Source organism: Branchiostoma lanceolatum, chromosome 9 (genome assembly GCF_035083965.1).
Source record: "Branchiostoma lanceolatum isolate klBraLanc5 chromosome 9, klBraLanc5.hap2, whole genome shotgun sequence".
NCBI classification, from domain to species: Eukaryota; Metazoa; Chordata; class Leptocardii; order Amphioxiformes; family Branchiostomatidae; genus Branchiostoma; species Branchiostoma lanceolatum.
Genome location: NC_089730.1, coordinates 5,375,609 through 5,391,741, shown reverse-complemented (window position 1 = coordinate 5,391,741; position 16,133 = coordinate 5,375,609). Strand labels below are relative to the sequence as shown.

General features: G+C 43.7%; 2 protein-coding genes and 1 long non-coding RNA gene across 4 annotated transcripts in view; all 3 read right to left on the bottom strand.

Annotated features, from left to right (window-relative positions):
• The window catches only part of LOC136442012 (uncharacterized), a 4,417-nt gene extending 329 nt beyond the window's left edge, over positions 1–4,088 (bottom strand). Inside the window, exons 1-2 of the long non-coding RNA XR_010756948.1 lie at positions 1,181–4,088; positions 1–972 (exon numbers count right to left, since the gene is read on the bottom strand). The exon at positions 1–972 is cut by the window's left edge and continues 329 nt beyond it. This is a non-coding gene — a long non-coding RNA (uncharacterized lncRNA). The remainder of the gene's footprint in view (positions 973–1,180) is intronic.
• Positions 1–15,616, bottom strand: part of LOC136442009 (14-3-3 protein zeta-like) — a 20,974-nt gene extending 5,358 nt beyond the window's left edge. Inside the window, exons 1-3 of one of the 2 annotated variants that reach the window (XM_066438600.1) lie at positions 15,550–15,616; positions 4,725–4,867; positions 4,095–4,223 (exon numbers count right to left, since the gene is read on the bottom strand). In XM_066438600.1, coding sequence (XP_066294697.1) covers positions 4,095–4,223; positions 4,725–4,854 — 259 coding nt within the window. In that variant the 5' untranslated portion in view covers positions 4,855–4,867; positions 15,550–15,616. Of the gene's footprint in view, positions 1–4,094; positions 4,224–4,724; positions 4,868–7,751; positions 7,860–15,549 lie in introns of those variants that run through there. The other variant, XM_066438598.1, reaches the window with a different exon arrangement.
• Positions 11,377–15,467, bottom strand: LOC136442011 (14-3-3 protein zeta-like). Its single transcript, XM_066438603.1, has 3 exons — positions 15,356–15,467; positions 13,367–13,441; positions 11,377–12,965 (listed from the first exon to the last, which is right to left on the bottom strand). Exons 1-3 carry the CDS (start codon positions 15,392–15,394, stop codon positions 12,261–12,263), a joined length of 819 nt encoding a protein of 272 aa, XP_066294700.1. The 5' UTR covers positions 15,395–15,467; the 3' UTR covers positions 11,377–12,260.
• Positions 15,617–16,133: the final 517 nt, after the last annotated feature.

The following is a 16,133-nucleotide window of genomic DNA, read 5'->3' as shown; positions in this document are numbered from 1 at the left end:
CTATTTTTCCCTGAATGAATTCTGCTTCAGCACTTGCATAGGCTTCATCCAGGTGCCTCTGGGCTTTGGTAAGATTTCTGTAACTGGTTCTAGTAGCTCTGTTCTCGTACACTTGTTTTGCTGCGAGCACTTCTTTGCGTGCATTGGAGACAAGAGTGTGAGAACTCAGGGGTGATGACTTAGTTTTCTTCTTCTTGGGCAGTGTGGAGAGAGCTATTTCTTCCGTAGACTCAATCAAGTTATTATATGTTATTTCGATATCATCAGAAGGATCTGCGAGAGCGTCAAAACGATTTCTCACCTCGAGTGCGAAATGATGTTTCATAGAGGGGTTCCTTGTTACTGCTCTCCAATCAATCCGTTTCATAGGGTTTGAAAGGGATGCCTTCTTGGTTGCCCTGAGACTGAGGCAGGTTATACAGGACACTATTCGATGGTCAGATCCTACGGTGGAAAAAGAGGAGAAAGCCCGACAATCTCTAATGCTGTTCCTCCATTTCGTACGAGTCATTATGTAATCAATCTGTGAGCGGTGCCCAGCAGGATGTTGGTGTGTCCATAGTTTGTTCTGGGATTTCATGAATTTAGTGTTACATATCATTAGACCAAATTCTTGGGCGAAGTCAAGCAACTTCTGTCCATTTCTGTTTGTCTTCCTGTTACAGGTGAAGACTGTGTCTTCGTGCCCTATCTGTCCATTAAAGTCCCCTGCAATAACTAGGAAATTGTGCTTGGGAACAGTCTCAGTAGTTCTTTTAAGGTCCTCGTAGAAATTGTCGACGTTGCTCTCTTCACTGCAGTTCGTGTAGCAGTAGGCCGCGATGACAGTTGTTTTGGGGTTTCCATTAAACTCTGCTACCAGTACCCGATCACTGATCCTCTTTACCTTGAGCAGGTTGTCTGATGCTCTCGGAGAGAGTAAGAAACCGACTCCTCCAATGGTGGATCGTTGGGAGTTCTTCGTAGCCGAGGCTGTAATGAAGTGATAGTTGTCAAGTCTTGTGTACTTAATCTCTGTGCGTGGGTGGAAAATTCTATGCTCTTGTATACAAATGACATCAATATTGTACTTGGCTGCATACTTGACTAGCTCCTGTTGTCTACTTGCTCTTGCAATGGTTCTGACATTAAATGTACTGTAGACAGTAGGAATCTTGCACTTCAGAAGTCCAAGTTTTACCTTATTTCTGTGAGCTTGTTGTCCTCCCCTGGTGGGGTTTGGCTGTGTTCGGTTGTGGCCATCCCGAGTTGTGCAACTGGAGTTTACAATTCGATGTGTTGGTGAAAGGGCTCTGGAGTGGTATGCACTTCTCATCGGTCCTTTCGATAGCTGTATACAGGCGCGGCTCGCTGGGCCTGCGTCCGGGTTTTCTTTAGGAGTAGCCTTCTCCTCGTTGAGGCATCTTGGTTACGGCTGCATGTTGGTACATGTTGGGTCCCGACCACCCACGCTGAAGAGGTTGGGCACTCGTCTTCTTCTTTCTGGCGGTGCAAACTCACTTGTAGATAACGTATTCTCTTATACTTGAGGTCACGTCAGAGTGTATCACCAACAAAAGAAAAAGTCGGGAAAATAATAATAAAACGAACTGAAATAGGTGAAGTATCCCCTACGAAACACCGCTAGGGTGGGAGGGGGCCGCACGTGCGCACTTCACCACCGAGCGTACTGTGACGAAAACTAACTTTTCTACAAAACGAACATAAAATAAAACTCAGGAAATACTGTAAACCCTACCTAGATAATTTAGACACAGGTATGGGCCTCCATGGGACTCCCCGACTTAGGATTAAGAAGAAATACTTATCCAAGTCCGGGGAGCTCCCAGGAGTGGCACCATCCTGAGCCCGTGACCTCTGACACTGACTGTGATTAAAAGTATAGGGCAACACCCATTTTCCTACGCATACCCACTCCGCGACCTACATAGTCCTTGCCGTGGCTCTGCTGAAATTGGCCCACTTTTCTGTCAGTCGGGGGCGTGACCACTTTACGAACTGTCAGCCAATCAGAGAATTGCTTATCTTCAGGTAAAGCTGATTGGCTTATGCAAAATAAGGCAAGGTGATTGACATTCATTATCAAGAAGAACAGCAGACAACGTTTCAACAGTCTTTTTCTTCGTCCAAACTTGTTTATCGGGTACCGAATGTAAAATCTGACTGATCTGTAGGTAGAGGGCGATCGCGGCTTCACCGAATACCTACCGGCAAAAACAAACAAGGGAGACGAACATTGAACGTTAAGGCGCTTACATGGAGAGAAACTGAACGCCAACACAAAAGGCATGGCCTATGGACCATGTTGCAACGTTGAACATCGCAAATTAGCGCAAACGCCCCCCTCCCCCCGTAAACACACACAGATCGGATACGACGAGTCGGCATCCTGCCGCTGTGATTCTTTAACGTCCTTGATTTTGACAGCCTTTATCTAGATAAATAGTAAGTTTCTTTGAGAAGGAAGAGAATAGATCGTTAGCTTTCCTTGACACTTTAACAACAGTACAAGAAGACGGGTCACTGCGAGTTAAGATCTACCGCAAACCCACGCACACGGACCAGTACTTAAACTTCCAATCAAACCACCCTTTGGACCATAAACTCGGGGTTGTCCGTACCCTTTTCCACAGGGCGGAAACCATTATCACCGATCCACAGGACATCGAAGACGAGAAACTACACATCACAAGTGTGGGATTGTGTATTACATTCCGTGTCAAGGCCAGAACATCAGAGGCCAGTGCAAAGAAACTTACATTGGAGAGACTGAACGTTCACTCAAGACGCTTCAACGAACACAAACGTCCGAGCTCAACCACTTCTGAAGTGTCTCAACACATGCACATTGAGTCACCTGGACATTCGGTTTCACTGGACAAAGTTAAGATCTTGGACACAGAATCAGACTTTTTTGCAAGAGGGATTAAGGAGTCCATTTACATCCGGGCTTTACAGCCATCCCTCAACAGAGACGGGGGGCGCCATAGACTTTCTGCAACATATGATCCACCGCTCACCGAGTCACGTGTCTCATCTGCATAACGTGACGTCACGGAAGAAGTGGATTGTTCACTCCTTGACAAAGACTGTAGCTGATCAGTCGAAAATTTGGGTAAGTCCAATTTATTGTGTTGGCGTTTACAGTTTAAACTCCATTCACAATGTACCCGGATATAATGTCGTATTGTGTAAGAAAAATTCTGTCAGTACACTTTTTTAATGTTCTGAATATGTCGTATATACATGTATTAGTAAAGGTAATTGTAGATAATTTTATGAAGCTAAATAATGTCAGGAGTCAAACCGATGTTATCCCCAGTTCAATTCAGTGCACGCGACGCGTGCACTGCAAAACTGTGATATTTTTTTAATGATATGAAATAAACCAAATCATTATCATCATCATGGTAACTGTCCCAATTCCCTATCTGATACAAGCAAAGAGAGTGAGATAGACGAAGAGGTTTTTTGTGGGAGATAATAAGGAAGGTATGAAGATGATATAGTAGTACACAGTGCTCGGAATGCATTTCAGAAAAAAAAGGAATGAAAGACAAAACAAGAGTTCGGAGACCTCATATCTCCATGAAATACTGTAAATGCAGAAATCTTCGCGGTGGTTTTATGTTCGCGGTTTTCGCGGTAAGCTCTTCGCCACGAACTTAAAACCACGGCGATTTTTTTGCCCTCCTACCACTTTGTCTACCATTGTCTCATACGCGAAATTAAAACCACCGCAACCACTCCATTTTCTCCCTACCGCGAAATTAAAACCACGCAAAATTAAATGTATTTACAGTATTCTGATTATGCGAATGACTTCGACATTTACATAATCTAAGCTTGGTTATGTACACCTTAAACTAACTTACACATTGATAGTCTAATCATCTACCATTTTGATGAATTATGGCACTTTTTCATTAATCATGCAAATTAGGAATTCATTTGCATAATTGGTATCTGTCAATGTCCCACGTGCCGCAAACTACATTGTTTTACATGTATTTGAGTCCTATTGCACAAAACTCCGGAATTTTAGAATTTCCTCATTAAGTATGTAAAAGCAAGAAGGTCCACAAGTTTCTTACCGTTGTCCTCATAGCCGGCGCCCCTCGACTCCATGGGCGCTCTCTCTGCCGCCATGTCATCAAGGTCATCGAGGTCCTTCAGTTCCTCCAGGAGGGACCTGGCCTCTTGCATAATCTCCACCAGCTCTTCTGTTAACAGTAATTAAGACAATCATTAAGAAAACGTATCAAGTGGATCATGGAAGAAGTAACGCTTTTTTTGTGTGTATCAAATCAGAATAAGACGCCATAAAGCTGTGGATCACAAATGTTTGCACATGGCCTTTTGTACGGCTATCTTAGCCTCCACTGGACCTTTCTATTAGGGTATGGATAGTAACATTAGGGGAAAATAGAGTAAATAGTTGGCAAGCAGAGTCAGTCTGCAGGAAGAACATCATTTGCCCTTAGAGGGTACTCTCCAAACCTCTGGCAAATTATTTTCCTCTTAGCTAGAGTAGTTAGTCTGGTAGAGGCTACCTCTCTCTAGCGATGCATCATTTCCTGTATAGACGGTCGGAGTAGGGAAACGGTGACACCTCACGTCTCCAGGCAGAGGGACGTAAAAATGCAGAAAATGCTACAAAAGACCCGCAAAACACGCCCAACCAATACATCTGCTCTTATTAAGGTAAGATAAGTTGAGCGTACCGTCGGCAACGTCCTCCATGCTCCTCTTGTTGCGTCTGCGCCTGCGCCCTCTGTTGTACCCCTCCGAGTCGTCGATGAGCATGGCCACGACGAGCATGGTCACGAGCAGGGTGCCAACGAACAGTCTCATGGTGCAGCTTTGCCTGGAAAACGTTAGACAGAGGACTCAGTTAGGACGAGCAGGGTACCAACGAACAGTCTCATGGTGCAGCTTTGCCTGGAAAACGTTAGACAGAGGACTCAGTTAGGACGAGCAGGGTACCAACGAACAGTCTCATGGTGCAGCTTCGCCTGGAAAACGTTAGACAGAGGACTCAGTTAGGACGAGCAGGGTACCAACGAACAGTCTCATGGTGCAGCTTCGCCTGGAAAACGTTAGACAGAGGACTCAGTTAGGACGAGCAGGGTACCAACGAACAGTCTCATGGTGCACCTTCGCCTGGAAAACGTTAGACAGAGGCCTCAGTTAGACCGAAAGTACGAAACTTCTTTTTTATTAAAGCCATCGGGTTCTTACCCGGGGCAAGTCGTAAAGGAAGTGTTCCTACTGTGACCTGTCCAGCAGCTTGAATGGTGGATTGACCCCCATAACCACATCAATTCATAAAAGGATTGGAGCGTCTGCCATCCCAGAACAATAGGCAAGGACAGATTACCATAATACTAGTAAAGAAATTCAAAACTTTTTTTGTACTGGTTTTAGGAACATTATCAAACAATACAGAATAGCTCAGATAACTGTAAGAAAGTTGCATAATCCAAGGAGGTTTCAATTAGATAAGATCCTTTGGATAATCAAGATAATACAGATTAATTCTACAACTTTCAGGTTTTGGGAAATCAACCTTGTTCAAATTTTCAAATCAACCCTGTCAATGTACTGTCAGAGTATCTTATTGTATCTACATTTCCAACTTGAAAATGTCTTTCCCGTATTATCTTTAGTAATTGTGTGTCTAGAAATATGACTTGTAATTTTGGTGTCTACTTGTAGTCTAAGAAACCAGTATAGACTAGGTCTCTGTAGAACTGTAGCAAAACTGCCAGCCACTGTCTCAAACTAAATCACAAGCCATTGTTGTCATTACTTTATTTCTGGGCTAAGTATCCTTGATGTGTAGCCAAACTTAAATTTCTGATATCTGTTGTTATTTCAAACACAAGTTGAAGAATAAATTGTACTTGGTAATTGTCTCAGGCAGGACTCCACTGATATGCACTGCACGGCTGCCAGTAGCATACGTAGCGTCACACAGGCTACCCTGGCCCTAGTACTAAACTATACCAGCTTTACGAAGGGGCTCACACTTCGGGCACGTTGATACTAAAGCTGTGTACTCCGTATCATCCGAGCCATCGACCGGTTGGAGCGCCCGACGGAGGAATATATATCATATTTTGGAGAGCGAGATACGAGTACGGGCATCTGTCCGTGTTACAAATTATGTTCAAATTGTATATTGGAATGATCTATCTATTTTCAATGCACTGATATATCTATTTTCAGTAGCAAATATGTAAGCAAATGGATAATGTTGAAATAGTAGAGAAGAAATAAATCACATCACAGGAATTCCTCTTTTTTCTTTGACCGGTTAACCCCCAAAACGTGTAAGCGCTTGTTAGTACTGTTCATTTCCTAATTGGTTTTTTTTTCCGAGCCTTTTTTTCCGGACCGGTTCAGCAAGAAATACCCCTAGCACGCTGAGCACGTGAAACGCGTTCGAATTATTGTATGGAAACGCGTGTAAAAGCCCGTGGGATAAACAGACCGGTCTGGAACACCTGTATCGAACGTTATCACGGCCCATGTATGACATAAAGAACCTATACAACATTTAAAAGTAGGGCTACACCCATTCTCCTACGAATACCCACTCCGCGCCCTACATAGCCCTTGCCGTGGCTATACTGAAATTGGCCCACTTTTCTGTTTCGGGGCGTGGCCACTTTACGAACTGTCAGCCAATCAGAGAATTGCTTATCTTCAGGTAAAGCTGATTGGCTTATTCAAAATATGGCAAGGTGATTGACATTCATAATCAATAAGAACAGCAGACAACGTTTCAACAGTCTTTTTTTTCGTCCAAACTTGTTTATCGGGTACCGAATGTAAAATCTGACTGATCTGTAGGTAGAGGGCGATCACGACTTCACCGAATACCTACCGGCAAAAAAAAAACAAGGGAGACGAAATTTGAACGTTAAGGCGCTTACATGGAGAGAAACTGAACGCCAACACAAAAAGCATGGACCCTGAGAAAATGGACCATGTTGCAACGTTTAACATTGCAAATCAGCGCCAACGCCCCCCCCCCCCCTAAACACACACAAATCGGATACGGCGAGTCGGCATCCTGCCGCTGTGATTCTTTAACGTCCTTGATTTTGACAGCCGTTATCTAGATAAATAGTAGCGTTTTAACCTATTTGAGGAGGTCCATGAACTGCAACTAGATTGAGCTATTTCTTAAGACCGTAGATTGTCTACCAGACATAGACTACGCCGGCTATAGGGAGAACATTTGCCAGGGGAGTTTTGCCACCGTAGCCTACGGCGTAGGGTAAGATTTGCCCGCACAAAGGCGACAATGATATCCCTCCCGCGGACTGAATCTCTTGGCCAATCTTTCACTGAATTATTTGCCAAATCCTACTATCAACAACCCCGTAGGAATGCATGGCGGAGGCTAGTAAAACTCCACGGCTGTGCCGGAAAAGACTTACGCTATTCGCCAAATTTTTGCCCGGAATTCTACTATCCATAACCCCGTAGGAAGGCCGGTATGGGCTAGTAAAACTCCACGGCTGTGTCGGAAAAGACTTACGCTATTCATCAAGTTTTTGCCCGGATTTCGACTATCCATAGCCCCGTAGGAGGGCCTGGTGGAGGCTAGAAAACTCCACGACTGTGCCGGAAAAGACGCTTTTCACCAAGTTTTTGTTCGGAATTCTACTATCCATAACCCCGTAGGAAGGCCTGGTGGAGGCTAGTAAAACTTCACGGCAATGTCGGAAAAGACTTACGTTATATACCGAGTTGCGCCTGGAGGTCTTGTTCTCGGGACTGCAAATGACGGAATGCAGGAGTGGTAGTCTGAAGGGACAAAAGTACCTGTTGACGCTCTGTAATCATGTAGGTATTTTTTAATTATAGGTGGCGGAAATTGAGTTGAAGTAGTTGTCTATATACTGTTGCCGGGGTCGAATACAATCTCTGAGTTGCGGGGTCTGATTCTAAGTCAGTAACCGGCTAATCACAAAATGCTTCGCGGTCATGGATTTGGGCTTTTTTTCCTGTATTCCAACGTATCACTAGGTCACAGGATGTTAAGTTATATTCTATACTTTTATTTTGTACTATATTTAATAGTTGTTGCCATACACTATACCATGTACAATTGTCGTGCAATAAATTAAGTCCTTCTTCCATAAATCTAGCCTTCTTAGCAGGCTGAACGAGTCTGTCTTTTCTTCTTGATGGCACATCAGTTCTACTGCACTTGGTTTCTATTCGACGCGGTTTCTTGTGAACAGCCTCCCCTATGGAGACGATTCGTTCAAAAGTACAGACCCAAAATCAGAGAAGTACATGTACATGTACCGGTTTACGCCCTGCAATTATGTACAATTAAGTTGAAGTACCTGTTTATGCCCTGGAATGTTGTAGATAAGCAGCTACAGGTGACGGAATTTGGTGTATGAAGGAGTTGTCTATTCGTGTTGATTAAAATCTTTGTGCAGTGGGCGTGCCATGCCCTATTACGCGAAGTGTGTGTGCTTCTTTACTGATAAATAGTTGATTCTTGGAACTTACAGAAACTGTACATGTCAATCCCTGAATAGTTTCATCAGGTTGGTAAGTCACTGACTAAAAATTATCTTTTTACACAAAGAGTAAGTCACTGAATAGAAAGACTCTTTTACCACAACCAAACGTTTCGGTGACCATATTCGGTGACCAGCCATGGCATATGCCTTTATTCGAGTCTTTGATGTCAGAGTTAAACTTTTACAACATCTGAATTGTACTGTAGGGAATGATGTGGACTGTCATGTAGTTTTGGGGCAGCAATTACGTCAATTAGCAATTACGTAAATACTGGCAATCAGTCCGAAATATTTACCCAGGGGTGGTCATTATATTAGCATGGATGCCATCCAATTATTACCGGGGATCCTACACTCGCTGCCCTGAAAGATGATTTGAATAAGATGGCAACAGTCAACCCTTAAGCTGCCATTTTTTTTAGTCAAGTAAAAAAAAAAATGCTTGATCCCTGACCTCAGGAAACCCGCGAAATAGTCGACGGCCCTAACTCCCCTAACTGCTTGGTTTCGAGCGCTACACGCACGCAAAAGTGTTTTCTTCTGGGAAATACCCTATCCCGGTTATAGCCAGGCCCAGCACACAAGGCATGTTCCTGTACTTGCAGCTTAACCCACTTCCATCGGGAAGAACCCCTATACCCTTTTCGATAAATGTGTTGGGATTTTAACGTGCTCGAATCGGGCTCTCGTCATACACGGGGCTTACTTTAACGTCCCATCCGAGAGGACATCCCTTACCGAAGCTAGGTACTCATGGACGCAACATACTGGTCTGGGTAATTGGTTTGTTTCATTTTGAGCTGAGTCGTGTGAAGAAATACTAGTAGGTGTAAAGTGACTTTCCTAGGACACTACATCGGGGCCTGCTAGGGTTTCGAACCCAGAACCTTTAAGGCAACAACCCTAACCACAAGGCCACTTTAACCAGAGACTTAAGATTGAAAAGTATGTCAAGAGTTGCTTGCGAACTGTGTAATTTTATTCCAGGATCACCTGCAAAGCCAAAACCAATTCAGGTACATGCATAATAAACCAACATTAACAACACAACATGCTGCACAAGAATAGATCTATACCATGGGAAAACTGAGTCAGTGCCCTATGCATAAAATTTACTCTCCAAGCAGAGGTTAGGCTACGGCTTGTTTTGGATGTCTTTTAGGCCAGACGCCTTATAAAAACACATAAAAAGACGTTCAAAACAAGTTAGGACCTAACCTCTGCTTGGGGAATACAAAAAAAAAGGCCTGCCTAAAATTGCGCTCCTAGCGGCCCGCCCGACTAACGGGGGAGGGGGGGCATAAAAAACACCACACGTCCTATCTATGACATCATCAGGACAAGTTCAATGTCAATCGTTTACCGTTTGGCATTGTTGGATCTCCTTTGTTGTTTCACGATTAATGTTTTTTTGGGATAACACCATACACTGTATTGAATGGACCGTACCTTACTTCTAATAGTTTTTTTTTTCGCGGGCGAATATGAGCAATTTTCTGCAATATTTGCGTTGATGATATCATTGTCAGCAACATTTTACTAAAAAAAATACTGACAGGGTGGCCGCCTTTGGCATGAATAATTTAGTATGGAGGATTATACTGACGAATAATTATAACAGTCGCCGATTACGATAATAAGATTGATGATAATGCTGATAGATACCGATAACAATGAGAGTGAAAGTGGTCTGATTATGGTAATGGTAAATACTGTCACAGTACCCATTTGATACAAGCAAAGAGAGTGAGATAGACGAAGAATGGGGGGGGGGGGGTATTTCAGAAAAAAAGGAATATAAGTTGAATAGGAAACAAACAATGACTTATAACATTCCCTTTAAGGTCAAAAAGCGAAAGAATCATCCAAACAGAAGCAATACAATTATTATGTAGGTGCCAAGGGTTAGCGTTGAGCCTAAAAGAATAAGAGTACATTTTCAAAGGCTAGGGTGAAATGGAATACCAGTAGATAGCGAAATATAAGGAACGTTGTAACATTCACAGTAGACCGGAACAGGAAGCATTCTAAACACAGAAGTATTTTGTTTCAGTTCGTTCCATTTCGTTCCATTTCTTTCCATTTCACACTTTCTGGGGACCCCCGGCTAGTGGCACTTAAAATGCTGACTTATTCTTTCGAATAGATTTTCGTTGTCTCTTGTGCGGTTGCGGTGAGGTTACAAGGTACAACGATTTATGTAACGTTACATACGTATATATACAACCGTATATGTATAATGACTTTATTGAAAGTTCATGCCCGAAGGCTAATTGCAGACAAACAAGTACTGTACATGGAGATACATGGGAATCGGAATTATTATCTAGTCTGCTGTGAAGGTTCTATGTTAACTATCATGGTTGACTAATATGTTGGCTTTGACTTCTTTTTTGAAGTCAGTGGAAAATGAAGTGACCCCCGTTTTGTATGGTAAGTGGGTTGGTTGATTTTAGAAGTAAGATGGATTTTTGTAAGCTATTCAAATGATGAAAGCTAGGGGAATTAACGGAAGCTGTTTCGTTTCATTCGGTGTCATATAGAGGACATTGGTAAATAAAATGTATTTCATTTTCCACTTCGTTCATTGTACAAAACTCTCGTGAGCAGGCAGCTTTTTTATATCTACCCTTTTCTATTTCTATAGTGGATGTTCGCTTATTCGTATTTTACACACAGCTGACCGTTGGTCAAAATCTTTGTTGGAAATACACAAGTCATACAAATTTTATTTGAGCCCGACCTATAAGTCGGTAAAATCATCGGTGTATTTTTTTTGAAAGTAAATAAAAGAGACACAATTAAAATAAATTCATCGTCATATATTAAGAGAAGGCTTTATTTATAACTTTCTCCCGGACAAAACATTTTTTTTCTTCAAAACTGGACACCAGAACCAAGTACATGCCTGATAAAATTTACATTAACACCACAACAGGTTACACAATTATAGATTAACCAATTCATTGGAAAAACAAAGTCAGTACGTCATTAAAATGGTCTGGCTAAAATAGTAACGTCATATCTGAACATAAGGCTTTATCAATAACTTTCTCCCTTGCTAAACACCAACTTGTCCGACTGGACACCAAAACCAAGTATATGCCTTATAAATCAATATTAACACCCCAAAAGGTCTCGCGATTATAGATTAACGTTAACTAGATCACTGGCAAAAACAAAGCCAGTGCCTGTTCAATTATTATAACTTTCTGCCGGGCTAAACACCAACTTTTCCAACCGGACACCAAAACCAAGGAGGCCTCTTTGCTGTGACCAATTGTATTATTTCTAATAAATTATCATTATCACCACAAAAGATTACACAATTAAATCTATACCATGGCGAGCAAAACTGAGTCTGTACCCCCCCCCCCCCCCTCTCCCCATCAAACTGGTCGGACCATAATCGCGCTCCTAGCGGCTGGAGGGGGGCCTGCAGCCCCTGACAGCGCTCGGAATGTATTTTTTAAAGACGATAAAAGAACCAAACAATGGTTCGTACAATTTCTTGGGAGATCAGAAAGCTCAATGGACCAAGTTCATCATCCAAATAGAAGCCAAACAGTATAATGTATAAGCCAAAGATAATACTAGTAGTTGGCATTGACTCAATAAGTAAACGTGTTATATAGGAATACAGTTTCATGGGTTGAACAGGTAATGTTGTGTTTCAAATGTGTTTAAGATGGGAGAGGGGGTGATCTAGTTCTCTCCCTTGTCTTCCTGCTCGCTCGTCCAGAGCGTGATGTTGTCCCGGATTAACTGCATGATCACAGTGCTGTCTTTGTGCGAGTCTTCTGGCAAGTTGTCCAGTCCCGATAATGCGGCGTTGAACGCATCATTCGCCACCCGGCACGCTTCTTTGCCGTCCTTTCGGATCTCGTAGTGGAACACTGACCAATTCAGCGCAAGTCCCAGCCGTACGGGGTGTGTTGGGGTCAGGTCTGTAGTAGCCTTCGCGTACGCTTTCTCGTAGGACTCCTTGGCCTTTGTCAACATATCCTCTCTCTCGTCCCCTTCGCTGATTTCCGTCAGGTAGCGGTAGTAGTCTCCCTTCATCTTGTGGTAGAAGACTTCGGCCTCGGCCTCTTGATTTTCGGCTGTGGGGAGTAAGAACTTGTCGATCAACGTCAAGACGTCGCCGCAGAACTCCTTCAAGTCCGTCACCATCTTCTCCCGCAGCCACTTCGCCGCCTGTCGCCCGCTGTCTGACACGTCCACCTCCTGTTCGGCCTTCTTCTGATCCATTGCCGTGACAACCCGCCAGGCGGCCCTCCTGGAGCCCACCACGTTCTTGTAGGCCGCGGACAGCAAGTTCCTCTCCTCCAACGACAGTTTCCCGCCCGTCTCCGCCAACTCCTTCACGCACTTCACCATGTCTTCGTACATCTCCGCTTGTTCCGCAACCTGGAATGATAACAAGGAGATATCACAAGCGAATGTTCCGCTGCAGTAACGAATGAAACCGCTAGGAGTCCCATTATCGAAGTACTTTCGTTTTCCCTAGTAAGCTTTCGTTTTCCGAATCCTACTTAAATCCCAAATATTGTAAGGATCCATCCACAGCTTCTCGAGCTGTTCGGACACACACACACACACACACACACACACACACACACACACACACACACACACACACAGACACACACACACACACACATGCACACACACATGCACACACATACACACACACACACACACGCACACACACACACACACACACACACACACACACACACGGCACCAAAAATATAACCTTCTTGGCAAAAACAATACTCGTTATTTTGTAATAAGAAAATTCTACTTACCTTGGTCCTCAGTAACAGAGTTTGTCGCTTCTCATCTGCTGATCCAGCCATTGTCTTGTCTTCAGTGTTACACAACTGCATTGGAAGAAACAACAATTCAGTGATATATACATTCATCATGGCGTCACGCAGGCTACCCTGTCACTAGTACTGAACTACCTGCTTTACAAAGGGAGCCACACTTCGGGCACGTTAATACCACCCTCATTAAATCAGGACTCCTATCGCTCCACGTTAGCTCGCTCGCGTAGGGGCCCTGATCTTCAGCGCCGGTAGACATGGTTCTGGCGCCGTCACTGACAGTTGCTCATGAATAATTAATGAGCTATCCTTATTTGGTGGTTAATTTGTTCTAAACCTAAAGAAACGATGTGAGACGTAACCTGATTGGTTGATAGTTTCCAAGCGTCCTTTAATTTGCGCTTTTGCTTCAGATGAGGTTTAGCAAACCCTCTGATTGGCTGAAGCTGTTTTGGTGGTGACGTCGCCAGAACCAAGTCTACCGTCGCTGAAGATCAGGGCCCCTACGCGAGCGAGCTAACGTGGAGCGATAAGGGTCCTGATTTAATGAGGATGGTTGATACTAAAGCTGTGTATTCCGTATCATCCGAGGCATCGGCCTGGTCGCCGGTTGGAGCGCCCGACGGAGGAATATATATCATATTTTGGAGAGCGAGATACGAGTACGGGCATCTGTCCGTGTTACAAATTATGTTCAAATTGTATATTGGAATGATCTATCTATTTTCAATGCACTGATATATCTATTTTCAGTAGCAAATATGTAAGCAAATGGATAATGTTGAAATAGCAGAGAAGAAATAAATCACATCACAGGAATTCCTCTTTTTTCTTGGACCGGTTAACCCCAAAAACTTGTAACCGCTTGTTAGTACTGTTCATTTCCTAATTGGTTTTTTTCCGAGCCTTCTTTTCGGACCGGTTCAGCAAGAAATACCCCTAGCACGCTGAGCACGTGAAACGCGTTCGAATTATTGTATGGAAACGCGTGTAAAAGCCCGTGGGATAAACAGACCGGTCTGGAACACCCGTATCGAACGTTATCACGGCCCATGTATGACATAAAGCACCTATACAACATTTAAAAGTATAGGGCAACATCCATTTTCCTGCGCATACCCACTCCGCGACCTACATAGTCATTGCCGTGGCTCTGCTGAAATGGGCCCACTTTTCTGTTTCGGGGGCGTGACCACTTTACGAACTGTCAGCCAATCAGAGAATTGCTTATCTTCAGATAAAGCTGATTGGCTTATGCAAAATAAGGCAAGGTGATTGACATTAATTCATTATCAAGAAGAACAGCAGACAACGGTTCAACAGTCTTTTTTTTTTCGTCCAAACTTGTTTATCGGGTACCGAATGTAAAATCTGACTGATCTGTAGGTAGAGGGCGATCGCGGCTTCACCGAATACCTACCGGCAAAAACAAACAAGGGAGACGAACATTGAACGTTAAGGCGCTTACATGGAGAGAAACTGAACGCCAACACAGGCCCTGAGAACCTGAGACCATGTTGCAACGTTGAATATCGCAAATCAGCGCCAACGCCCCCCTCCCCCCGTAAACACACACAGATCGGATACGACGAGTCGGCATCCTGCCGCTGTGATTCTTCGTCCTTGATTTTGACAGCCGTTATCTAGATAAATAGTAGCGTTTTAACCTATTTGAGGAGGTCCATGAACTGCAACTAGATTGAGCTATTTCCTAAGACCGTAGATTGTCTACCAGACATAGACTACGCCGGCTATAGGGAGAACATTTGCCAGGGGAGTTTGGCCACCGTAGCCTACGGCGTAGGGTAAGATTTGCCCGCGCAAAGGCAAAAATGATATCCCTCCCGCGGACTGAATCTCCTGGTCAATCTTTCACTGAATTATTTGCCAAATCCTACTAGCAACAACCCCGTAGGAATGCGTGGCGGAGGCTAGTAAAACTCCACGGCAATGCCTGAAAATACTTACGCTATTCGCCAAGTTTTTGCCGGGAATTCTACTATCCATAGCCCCGTAGTAGGGCCTGGTGGAGGCTAGAAAACTCCACGGCTGTGACTCACGCTTTTCACCAAGTTTTTGTTCGGAATTCTACTATCCATAACCCCGTAGGAATGCCTGGTGGAGGCTAGTAAAACTTCACGGCAATGCCGGAAAGGACTTACGTTATAGACCGAGTTGCGCCTGGAGGTCTTGTTCTCGGGACTGCAAATGACAGAATGCAGGAGTGGTAGTCGGAAGGGACAAAAATACCTGTTAACGCTCTGTAATTATGTAGGTATTTTTTAATTATAGGTGGCGGAAATTGAGTTGAAGTAGTTGTCTAAATACTGTTGCCGGGGTCGAATACAATCTCTGAGTTGCGGGGTCTGATTCTAAGTCAGTAACCGGCTAATCACAAAATGCTTCGCGGTCATGGATTTGGGCTTTTTTTCCTGTATTCCAACGTATCACTAGGTCACAGGATGTTAAGTTATATTCTATACTTTTATTTTGTACTATATTTAATAGTTGTTGCCATACACTATACCATGTACAATTGTCGTGAAATAAATTAAGTCCTTCGTCCATAAATCTAGCCTTCTTAGCAGGCTGAACGAGTCTGTCTTTTCTTCTTGATGGCACATCAGTTCTACTGCACTTGGTTTCTATTCGACGCGGTTTCTTGTGAACAGCCTCCCCTATGGAGACGATTCGTTCCAAAGTACGGACCCAAAATCAGAGAAGTACATGTACATGTACCGGTTTA

Excerpts from the sequence above, each read along its gene's own strand:
- LOC136442011 (XM_066438603.1), bottom strand. The coding sequence starts at position 15,394 with ATGGATAGTAGAATTCCCGGCAAAAACTTGGCGAATAGC. Across the intron at positions 13,442-15,355 it reads GCAAAAACTTGGCGAATAGC|TTGTGTAACACTGAAGACAA; the intron begins GTAAGTATTTTC and ends CTTCCAATGCAG. Across the intron at positions 12,966-13,366 it reads CTCTGTTACTGAGGACCAAG|GTTGCGGAACAAGCGGAGAT; the intron begins GTAAGTAGAATT and ends TTATCATTCCAG.